Source organism: Equus quagga, chromosome 4 (genome assembly GCF_021613505.1).
Source record: "Equus quagga isolate Etosha38 chromosome 4, UCLA_HA_Equagga_1.0, whole genome shotgun sequence".
In the NCBI taxonomy this organism is placed as follows: Eukaryota; Metazoa; Chordata; class Mammalia; order Perissodactyla; family Equidae; genus Equus; species Equus quagga.
In genome coordinates this window covers 137,389,651-137,402,082 of record NC_060270.1, presented here as the reverse complement: position 1 = coordinate 137,402,082, position 12,432 = coordinate 137,389,651, and the positions used below count along the sequence as shown (strand labels likewise).

General features: G+C 41.6%; 1 protein-coding gene across 1 annotated transcript in view; it reads right to left on the bottom strand.

The window, feature by feature from the left end:
* The window catches only part of FAM117B (family with sequence similarity 117 member B), a 77,480-nt gene that overhangs the window by 5,576 nt on the left and 59,472 nt on the right, over nucleotides 1–12,432 (bottom strand). The window contains exons 5-7 of the mRNA XM_046659868.1: nucleotides 11,385–11,528; nucleotides 9,818–10,043; nucleotides 4,158–4,278 (exon numbers count right to left, since the gene is read on the bottom strand). Of these exons, the coding sequence (XP_046515824.1) occupies nucleotides 4,158–4,278; nucleotides 9,818–10,043; nucleotides 11,385–11,528 (491 nt within the window). The remainder of the gene's footprint in view (nucleotides 1–4,157; nucleotides 4,279–9,817; nucleotides 10,044–11,384; nucleotides 11,529–12,432) is intronic.

Genomic DNA, 12,432 nt, shown 5'->3' with positions numbered 1-12,432 from the left:
GGAGGAGGAGGAGGAGGAGGAGGAGGAGGCGGCGGCGGTGGCGGCGGCTTCCAAGGGAAGTGACATCTGAGCTGAGTTTTAAAGAATGAATCAACAACAGACCTGGGGAGTAGGGGCAAAAAAACCATTGTTTCAAGTAGACAATGCTTTGGGTGGACAGATTTTATTGACCAATAGTGAATACTACCCAAATATGACCCATGGACAGCTCTGATGAATATAATTCAAGAACAAAGAAATTACATCATTTAAATTATGTTTTACTGGTGTACCATCTTTTTTTTTTAATACAATGGAAACAATACGTTGAGTACTGTCAGGGTCACAAGTGCATTTGCATACATTGCTGATAAGAAGGGTGCACACCCTTTTATCTTTACTACTCTATTTTCACTATGGTTTTCAATTCCTTAAAGAAGACAGAAAACTGAGGTTGTTTCTATAATTAAATAATGGTTGAATTTCCTTTTGAAGACAGAATTATTAGAGATAACCTTCATTCTTATACTGGAAACAAAGGCTAATCAATTTTTACACCCTCTTCCAAATGAGGCCTAGTTTTTTAATTAATTAATTAAATTGTTTGAGGTTATCTTGTTAAAAATAACTTAAGATATGTGGCTCCTAATGGATCTTGAGGATGAAACCTCACATTTCTGAAATGCAAATAAACTTCCTGACTTTGATATTCTTTCAATGACAGAATCTTAAAAACACTTTAATTTCCCTGCTGCTTTCATGAAAACAGACTTATGACAGATCCTGCACCAAATAATGTAAACAGCAATAACTTATGTAACTAGCCCCCAGATCAAGAAACAGGACGTGAACAGTAAAGAGCACCCAAAACACTCGCTTCCTGCCCTCTTCCAGTCACTATCCCAACCCACCAAGAGGACTCACTCCTGACCTCTGACACTGAACTTCCAGGAGCCGATTCCAGGAAACACATTACCCACCCCTGGGGTGTACGACCTATACTAATGCTAAGAGAAGCTGCAGTACTAATATTAGTTCCAAGTATTCTCCAACTTAAGAACCATATGTACAGAAAAAAATCTCAGAACTAGTTTTAAAATTTTATTTTTCCCTAAAAAGTTATTCCAAAAGGATTGTGTCTCAAAATAGATATAACCGTTTGCTAGCTGACTCTCTGAAAAATGGACAGACAGGCTGCATTACTACTCTAAGTATTTTCCTACTGAGGCAAGGAATTCTTTGGTATCCTTTTTTAAAGGCTTGCATAATTTTTTCTTTTTTAATTCAGGCATAAATTATCAGCAAAGAAAATGGTGGGTCCAGGTTACTTGTAACGGGAAGGAGGGAAGGAGAGAGGGAGGGTCACGTACATTCTAAAAGGCACCTGTATGCTGTACAGAGCCCGGAGAATCTGGGCAGCAGGTCAGGGAGGTCAGGCGCTCATCAGGCGGGGTTAGGAACGGCACTGACCTCATTCGAGAGGACTTACTCAGTGCGCACGGCACGGTGGTGGGATGCGCTGGAGCAAAAAGAACACGGGGACAAAGCAGCACAAACTCTGGTCACGGCCCTTCTGGGCCCAAATCCAACCACCTATTTTCTTTCAGGTAAATAAACATACATTTCTAGAAACCAGACCATCAACCCTCACCCCACTCCAACCCCCAGTTCAGGTCAGGGTTACTACCTTTAAACCAAAAGTGAGACTTAGAAAATTATTCTTTAAAGAATGACTAAATAAGGGAAGTTTTTAATTAGGACCAATAATCTACCTTTGCTTTAATGCCAGTGTGTCCAGTGGGTTTTGCTCTAATTCTGACATAGCTAGGGCAAAAAGAGACTAATTATTTTAGACTTTGAGTAATTTTTTTGACAGAAGGTTAAAATTACCTGTAAGAAATCCACTCTCAGGTTACTGCTGTGAATTTGTTTTTTGGAACATAATGAAAATGTGGAAAAATGAATAGGTTTTTGTGTGCTACACATCCTACCTGTAAAATTCATAATAAACTATGTATGTTTTTAAAAGAATAGGTTTACCTTCTAATAACAGACGGATGTGCCATAGCACATTTCATACGTTAGGGTTTACCCTATGTTTCTTTGATCTATCTATGACCCCCACATCTGCCCTGTGCTTTCTTCCCCTCCTTTAGATACAAACAATGTAGTAGTTAGCAGCTCAGAAATGGAGTCCTGAGAAATTTCCAAATGCAGCAGTCTAAAGCAGATACCACAGGACACTGACCTACACAATGAATATTCACTCAAAGTCATTTATAAAACAAATTCAAATTGGTTTTGAGCCAATCAAAGCACTGCTCTGAACTGAGGCAAATCTTAACTACCAATAAGTAAATCAAGGAGCTCGGCTCCGAACAGGTCCATTTGGACCATTTGATTTTTACTTAACAGAATCACTCCATTTCTTTCTTTCTTTCTTTTTTTTTTTTAAAAGATTGGCACCTGAGCTAACATCTGTTGCCAATCTTCTTCTTCTCCCCAAAGCCCCTGAGTACATAGTTGTATATTCTATATTCCAGTTGTAGGTCCTTCTGGCTCTGCTATGTGGGACGCCACCTCAGCATGGCTTGATGAGCGGTGCTAGGTCTGTGCCCAGGATCCAAACCAGCAAAACCCTGGGCTGCTGGAGCAGAGCGCGCGAACTTAACCACTCGGCCATGGGGCCGGCCCCAGAATGACTCCATTTCTTAAGAACTCTCATGAAAAGGTCGAAGCCAGCATTTTCAAATTCAGCATAAAAATCATATGAGGTATTTGTTAAAGATGCATAGTTCAGGTCCTACCTCCATATTTACTCATCAGGCCTGTGACAGGGCCTACGCATCTGTAGTTTCGACTAATACCTCAGATGATTACAATGCAGAGAGTCCATGAAACAGATCTGGGGAAATATTGCTTAAACTCTCAGCTGGCGCCAGTCAAGCTTTTCGAGTGACAATGGTGGAAAAAAAACAACATAAGCAGTTGCTAAAACAGTTTTCAATCACGTCACAAAAGCAGATCGGAGACTGACAGCCGGAATTTCCTAGTAGAGAAGTTAAAGGGATTCACAAACAATGTTCTTTGTGTGGCAAAATTATTCAGAATTTAGGTTACAGGAAGCACTGACAGGAGGTGCTCATTGAGGAACAAAAGGATGCCATATTTCAAAATGATTCTAAGATGTTCACAAGGGAGGAAAAAGATAAGCTATGTGAAATCGGGCAAGGCTGGACAATCTCCACATGGTATCTCAGGTTTCACAGTGAGAAAAACCCAGAAGGGTGGCTCTAGGACTTGAAGCCATAGTGAGCCTGGAAGGTGAGGGCTAAGAACTCTCTCACATCTCCAAATAACGGTCATCACCTAGTGTGTGTGGCCTCACACACACCTACAGCCCTGCAGCCAGCACCAACAGAGCGAGGAGCCAGAGCTCCTGGAAACACCAGCCTGCAATACTTTCTGGGCAAATTCTGAGTCTAAAATTGGAGTACTTGACTAGAGTACCAGCCAACAGAAGCATACGAGCACAGAAGATCGCATGCAAAGGGTACGAGACACTGTTTAAAATTCTGCTTCTGACATGTCTTCATCACAGTAACACGGTTCTGCAACGTAACAGAATTCTGTTTCCTATATTGGCAGACAAAATTTTTAAAAACTGTTTCAAAGAACTGGAGACCACAAGTAGATAAAAACTGAAGGGAATTCAATCCTTGAAGGAAGGAATCACACTGGGTGAGACCCGTGGTCCATCTGGAATAATCTGGAAGAATCTGGAATAAATATACTGCTAAATTCAATGTGTGATGTGGTCTCTATACAGGTTCAGCAGACGCTACGCTGAGGACCTCCAGGAAACAGGCATGACAACTGGGTATTAGCTGATATTACGTGTTACTGTCAGTATTCTTTGGTGTGATAATGGTATTATGGTTATGGAGGAGTTACTGTGGTTAATTTAGGAAACGAATATTAAATTATATTTAAGGTTAAGTGTCATGATGTCTGCAACTTACTTTCTCAAACAGTTCAGCAAAAACCACCACCACACACATAGACAAAGCAAATACACACAACGTTAACTACAGAGTCTAGGTGGTGGCTACACGGGAGTCACTGTACTATTCATCAACTAACTTAAACATTCGCATAATAAGGGGGGAGATACTTACGAGCATTCCTCAAAGACTTTGACCCTTTCACAGCCCTCAGGAGGTTCCCTTTTGAACATATAACTGTTGTTAGGTTTTGGTGAGGTTGCATATTTGGGCAAAGGAGAGTTGTTTCCGTTCTCTGCAATAAACAACACACCGGATTACTAAGAAGTACCACTATGTAACCGCACCGTCACACTATTCAATCGTCCTTGGCCTCCCCCACACCACGAGCTACTTGAGGGTAGGAACAGTGCCTCACCCACCCACATTACCCCAGGATCTAACACAATTCCTGGTAAAGAAGAGGTAACGTTTGTTTCTTTCTTTTTAAGATTGGCACCTGAGCTAACAACTGTTGCCAATTTTTTTTTTTTCTTTTTCTCCTGAAATACCCCCAGTACATAGTTGTATATCTTAGTTGTGGGTCCTTCTGGTTGTGGTATGTGGAACGCCACCTCAGCATGGCCTGACGAGCAGTGCCATGTCCACGCCCAGGATCCGAACCAGGAAAACCCTGGGCCACCGAAGCGGAGCACACAAACTTAACCACTCGGCCACGGGGCCGGCCCTGAGATAATGTTTCTTAAATGCAAAATAGATAAGACTTTTTTTTCCACTTACAATCACCACAGCCTAGGCCTGTATCACTCTATCCTCAGTACTGAAGACTGATCTATCTCTCTGCCTGACAGTCACGTGTCACTCAGTGATGGGGACATGTTCTGAGAACTGTGTCGTTGGGCGATTTCGTCGTTGCATGAGCGTCATAGAGCACACTTACACAAACCTAGAAGGTGTGGCCTACTGCACACCTAGATTGCATGGCACAGCCTACTGCTCCCAGGCTACAACCCTGTCCAGCATGTCACTGCACTGAGGACTGCAGGCGACTGCAACACAATGCTAAGTATTTGTGTATCTAAACATATCCAAACATAGAAAAGGTACAGTAAAAGCATGGGGTAAAAGAGAAAAAATGGTACCCTGTACAGGGCACCGACCATGAACGGAGCTGCAGGACGGAAGCTGCTCTGGGTGAGTCAGCAAGGGGGTGGTGAGAGAATGTGAAGGCCCAGGACAGCACTGTGCACTGCTGCAGGCTTGATCAACACTGGACACTTAGGCTACACGCAATCTATAAAAAAGCATTTTTTCTTTAATAACAAATTAGCTTACTTTTTTACTTTATAAACTTTTTAATTTCTTAAAACTTTTTGACTCTTTTACAATATTACACACAGCTTAAGGGGCTGGCCCGGCGGTCAAGTGGTTAAGTTCCCACGCTCCGCTTTGGCGGGCCAGGATTTCGCTGGTTTGGATTCTGGGCGCGGACATGGCACCACTCATCAGGCCATGCTGAGGCGGTGTCCCACATGCCACATCTAGAAGGACCCACAACTAAAAATATACAGCTATGTACCAGGGGGCTTTAGAGAGAAAAAGGAAAAAAACCTCAAAAACACAGCTTAAAACACAAAGACACTGCACAGCTGTACAAAAATATTTTCTTTCTTTATATCCTTATTCCATAAGATTTTTTTCTATTTTTAAAACTAAAATTTTTTTTTCACTTTTTAAGCTTTTTTGCTTAAAACTAAGATGCAAATACACACATCAGCCTAGGCCTACACAAGGTCAGGATCATCAATATCAGCCTTCTCCTTCCACATCTTGTCCCACTGGAAGGCCTTCAGGGGCAATAACACGTACGGAGCTGTCATCTCTTATAACAACAGTGCCTTCTTCTGGAACACCTCCTGAAGACTGAGGCTCTTCTTGAGGAGGTGTCACGCTCTTCAGGAATTTGTCCACGGTGGTTTGCTTGGATTGTTTCTTTCTTCATCACAGATTTGCCTGTGAGCAGATAACGCATCATGAACATTTCTATTAACAAAAACCTTTCAGTGTTGGGATCCACGTTTCCAAACTGTTTAAGGAGCTTGTTGAGGCTGCAAAAGCTTCTGCTCAGCCCTTCACTGTGAATTTTCTTGGGCTTCTCCTTTTTCTTCTCCTGCGGGTTCTTTTTCTGTTGTCTCCTGTTCAGCTGTTTCAGTTTCAACAACTCCTCATTAGCCAGTTCCTCAGGAACCACCTCTAGGAGCTCCTGAGCGTCACCCTCATCCACTCCCAGGTTAAGTCGTCTGCCATCTCAGCCACAGCCTCGTTGATTTTTGCAACCTCCTCGTCCTTGGCAAATCCTTTTAAATCACAAAGCTCCTGAGTGTCTTCTTCCAGATGCCACTAACACACTCCTTGCTGACATCACCCCAGACAAGGCTCTCAATGCAGTCATGGATGTTGTAATCCTTCCAGAATTGCATCAGTGTCTTCTCAGTGTCTTCTTTAGTTGCAGCAATAGCCTGAGCAAAGGTCTTCCTCAGGCAGTAGGCCTTAAAAGCTACCGTAACTCCCTGATCCACTGGTTGGATCAAAGAGATGTTATCTGGAGGGAGAAACACTGCTCTGATATTGGGAGAAGATCACCAATCAAAGGAGGGTGTCCAGGAGCATTACCAACAGTAAGCGAAATCTTGAAAGGTGTGTCATTCTCCAAACAGTACCTCTCCATTTCACTGACACAGCAGTTCAGGAGGGCATCTTGGAAGAGGGGCTGGGTCATGCGTGACTTCTTATTGCTCCTGCAGTGCACTGGCCGTGTGGGCTTACTGATATACTTGAAGGCCCTGAGGGTCTCACTGTACCAGATCACAGACGGTTTCTATTTGTAGCCTGCAACACTGCCCCCCAAGCAAGACTGTTATCCTGTCCTTAAAAGTCTGGAAACTTGGCATTGACACGGCCTCCTTACGAATGTAAGTCCTTTCAGGCTCCATTTCTAGAATAGGGAGGTTTCATCCATATCGAGTATTTGCTCTGGCAGTAATTTTCCTCCACAATCAGCTTATCTAGAGTTTCCAAAAATTCTTCAGCTGCCTTCACATCCGTACTCACGGACTCACCACTCACTTTCACATTATGTAATGAATAACAATTCTTGAATCATTTAAACCACCCAGAGCTAGCAGTAAATTCAATACCATAGTTCGGTCCAGCCTCTTCTTTCAACATCACAACATTTTGCTTGGCTGTGATTGTCGTGGTGCTGACAGAGATGCTTCTGTGTCTGGTCTTCAATCCAGGTCAGCAGAAGTCTCCCCACGTCTGATATAGGCCCTTCTCGAATCTTTGTTAGGTAACGAAGGAGATCTTTTAACAGCTTCTGTCACTTTGTTCTTGTTCTTCAAGATCATAGCTATGGTACAACAGGACACCCCTGACTGGTGAGCAATAACCATCAGTGATTTTCCACCTTCGTAGTCCTTAATCACTTTTAATTTCATTTCCAGGTCAATCACTTTACGTGGCCTCTTACTGGTAACATTAGCAGTGGATTTTTACACTTAGGGGCCATGATGAACACAACACCACAAGACTAAATCAAGTGCAAGAGAAAATGATGCAATCAAGAGACACAGTAAACACAAGACGTATGAGGCTGCTGCCAAAGTAACATGGCATACTGTTGGACAGTAAACTTTTTTTTACACAAGCAGAAAGACTACACTCTAAAATAACAGTAAAAAGTATAGCATAGTAAATACATAAACCAGTAACACAGTCCTTCATTATCATTACCAATTACTACGTACTGTACACAACGGCATGTGCCACACGTTTATATGACTGACAGCACAGGTTTGCTTACACGAGCATCACCATAAACACATGAGTAGCGCATCGCACTACGACCTTATATGGCAGCACTAGGCATTTTTCAGCTCTATTATAATCTTCTGGGACCACCATCAAATATGGAGTCTGTTGTTAACTGAAACATCATTTGGTGACACATAACTGTATTTCTATTCCATACACAGCAATTAGGCTCAAATGCCACTTCCACTCTTCCCTGTACAAGTAACTTAAATAGTTCCTCATTGGTTGCTTATCATTCATTCTTGGTCTGCCCTTTAGAATTTCTCAATTTGATCTCTCTGTTCCTCTGGTTACAATCTCTGCTCCAGGTAGTCAGAGCCATATGCGTCCTGTATGCGAAAGACCTCCTTTTGCCTGTGAACTTCTCCATACCTGAGAGGTCCTTCTCTGTGCATTTTCCAAAACGTCCTTCAAAGGCTGGCTCAGGGTTTTTGAAATCTTTCCAAATTAACCCTATCAAAGGGAATACTTCTTTACTCTCGTATTACTGTTCAGTGCTGACGTCCTCAGTTCATACTACGGTAATTTAAAGTTCTTGACGTGTTACACAACTGTCCTAGCTTTCAGTCTGACTGTGTCAGCTAAGCTACAGATTCCTTGCCGGCTGCAGCACTATGGCACTGGTTTCTTATAAAAGACATTCAGAGAAGCTAACCAGTCACTAGTCTCCTACAGTCAAATGCACCAGGACACAAAATTTATGGGATTCCTACATGTTCTTGAAGTAAAAATACAAAGTATGGGAAATCAAGGGGCAGATTTTAACAGCTGCGGTTTTTAAAATTCTTGGGGTGCTGTGGAGGTACACCTGACTGAGCGCTAAGCCCGCAGCTTGCTAAATGGTTTGCGTTCACTATCCCTTTTAATCCTCACACTAAGTATAAGAAGTAGATAATTATGCAGACTCTTGACAAGAAACACAAGGCCCAAGAACAGGATTGAGTTCAGCGAGTGTCAGAGTTGAGTGCACACTGGAATCACCTGGGAGCATCGACAACTCCTGGCACCTGTGTCCTGGCCCCAGGGGTTCAGATTTATTGGGTCTGAGGTGTTGGCCTGGAATAGCCATGTTTTATTTAACCTAGAAGCTGGCAAAATAGGATCCAAATAATAAATTTTACAACTGCCCATAGTTTGAAGTGACTTCTTCAGAAAATCTTATGTTCTCTGCACTTGCTATAGCCTCAATAATTTAGGTGACTGGCAATAAAGGCCTGTTGTAACAATGGGACATTTTATGACATTCAACACACTGAGTAGGAGGTTCTAAATGAACGACTATTGAACAGAGCTACAGAATTCACAAATAAGTATCTTATTCTTGCTCTCAAGTACAGGAAATAACTACGACTGAACTAACAAAATATTGCCCTGATATAGATAGATGAAAAGCCATATTTGTTTTAAAGCTAAGAATATTAGTATTAATATTCAAACTGCTTATGTCTCCAAGTCATTAAAGTTGCATAAGTCGTTTAATACTCTAAGCAGCCCTCCAACCTCCTACTCCAGGCTTGCCTTGAACACTCACTTTTGCATAGATATAAATCAGCTTAATTTTTGTTAGAAATACCACAAACATAGATTCTAAAAAACACTAACTTGTAGGTTTCCCATTCAATTAAAAAACAATAAGTAGTAAAAATATGACAACTAAGACATCAGAGAACAAAGTGCTTTTCAGAACAATGTTCATCTCATTAATACCAAAAAGATGTTTCTTACTAATAAAGAACTCATATTAACAAGTGCACTCACCCAACTTGACCACCCCATGGGCACCATAGTAAAATCTACTGTTTTACACACCAATTTTTTTAAATCTATGTTTCAAATACATCTCCAAGCAATTATCTTAGTAGCCTCACGTGTGTGTCTTCTGCTAGAAAAGGAATAGAATGAACAATGAAATAGGTGGTATTATTCACTTCTCATCACAAGTTCCTCCCGCATCTTACCTTTATCCCTGGGATCCACGAGCAGGTCGTCAGCTGAACAAGGGCTCTCCTCGCTGCCCTCGTTGGAGATGGTGAGGAATGACGTGGGGGACACAGACTGGCAGCGGCTGCTGTTGTTGCTTCCCCTGTCCGCCCCACCGGGGGTCTGCGTGTCGATGCTCCGTGTGCTGCTGCTTCTCTGAGCCAGGGGAGGAGGTGCACGATGGCCATCGGGAATATCTTGTGGCTGTTAAAAAATTTTTAAAACATATGTATGCATATTATTGATTTTGAAATTCAGCCAGAAACGCACCCAATGTCCACTGCACCCACTGTCAACTTTCCCTTGTTGTTCCAGATGACTCACAAATCAGAAATCCCCTACTTATTAGGCCTTACGAAACAGAAGCCTTCGTGATGCTCCATTAGTGACACCCTAGTCTAATCTGACTTGCCCACCAGGCAATGGGCAAAGACTCCGTATTCTCAGGGTCTGGTACACGACAGGTGGCCAACGCTTGCTGAACGATGATCTGCACTGAGTTAATCATCATGTGCTCAATATTATTTTTAAAGTTATAAAGAAGCACCGTGGTAAAAGAGGAGAAACTGAGAGTAACACTAGGTTCCACATTAGAAAAGGTCATCCACTGTGTGAATTAGTGATACCTGATGACAGGACCTGTTACCTTCCACCCCTGCCCACTTCCCCCTGAAAGAGATTTTTCAAAGAAACCTTCCTAAATGAGGGAAAAGTTAACCAGAGCAGGGCTAACTATAGGGGGAAATCAAGGGGAACATAGAGGAAAGCTTGTGTGGCTCACTCAGCAGGGAACCAGCTCCCCGTCCACCTGTGGTTCGTTTATCTTTACTTTATCAGGGAAGGGCTCCCCATCATGCAGTAGGGAGGAGAGGCTGTGGGAAGTGGTGTTTCCTCTAACTAAACCAACCTTTAATCTTAAGGGAGAGGATCTTAAGCACCAATAAAATACTACTTCAAACTCCCCAATTTCTCTTTCACTGAAGAATGAAAGCTTAAATACACCCTGTGATATGGTCTGAAACACAAACAGGAAACTTTCTCACTGTGTCTTACATATGACTCATTCTGATGCGTGTTACAGTTAGTAGAACACACATTCTTTTGCGTATTATAGGCAAGCAGAATTGCACTTCATGATACGGTCAACCAAACAGTAACTGACAAACAATAAAACAGGTAGATTCATGCTTACAAAGTATAAGATGTCATATCCTTCCCTCCCCAACAGATTAGTAAGCTAAACTTTTGTTAAATGGAGTTACAGCAAATGAAAAGTGTGTCACCTGTCTAATGATTTTTAAATATAGATAAAAACATAGTTTCTGTTCAAAGAGCTAAGTTTGAGTTACATCCGTTGCTTCTGTGAGATATAGATATAAAAACTTTTCGTGCACTTGCCAAGGACAAAGTTTTCCAAAAGAGAGAAATTTTCACTCTCCCTCAAGAAGGAAGAAACCTAACTGAACATGGGAAACAAAATGACAAAGTTCTTCCTAATCAGAAGAGTAAACGTTGTGAGGTGCCTTGCAGACCCCGATTACTCACTACGAGCTGCTCCTCCTTCTCCCCGGTCTCTTTAATTATTATTTCGATCTCCTGATTCAGTCCTTCCACACTATTCCGGAACCGGGAGCCTGTAGATTTGGCGATGGGGATCACTGGAATAAGTGCACTCTTTGGAACAGGAGCCTTAAGAAAGAGCGGTGGAGGAGGGAGAAGAGAGGTTAACATTGCCTTGTAATTGTCTAAATTGAAGCACACTCCCACTCAACATGAGTAACTTTAAAATAAATCAAAATAAAGTTGATGGCCTCCCAAAAAGTGTGAGTAACCAAACCTCTCCCTCATACACGTGAAATATAATTTAAAGTCAAAACTCCAGACAATCAAGACAGAATTTCAGAAGTTTATTCACATTCATGAGGGGCTGTAAAGAGATTAGGAAGAAAGGAAAAGAGTAAAAGAATGTCGATCTCAGAAATTCTTTTATGACTGTAACAGAGTTCAGATTTCAGAACATAACTTCAAAGTCTTCTAATGGCACAATTATCTATATTCCAGGAAAGAAACAAAAAAAGAAGCGATTTATCAAAAGAAAAAAAGAAAAGAATATTTTGTTTAGAAAAACAAAGTCACTTCCAATGTCCATATATAGCAGCAAGACTGTAGAAATGAGAATAGCTTTCCTGTGAAATTTCATTATTTAAACTTTCATTGCAATGATTTTAATATGCTTTGTTCAGGAAAGAAAATGATATAATTCATTTTAATCTTTTTCCAAAGCCTACCTCTAATTTTTTTAATAAATTTTTTTCCACTGGCACAGTATTACTTTTGAAAAGAAGTAACTGATAATATAACTACAGTATGTTACTTGGTTTCCTGACAAGATACTCAAAATATGAAACAAGAATCGCAGAGGTACCTGCCAAAGTCCACAGCAACAGGGTGCCAGAAGATCCTCTCGTAAAGAAATGTGATGAACCTGTCCTTCCCTTAGGGAGGTCTCTTTGAAAAACCTCACTTTCAGGGGAAGGAGGGCAACCAGACAAAGGTAACAGGGCCTCTAATCAATTATCACTAGTTTCCATTC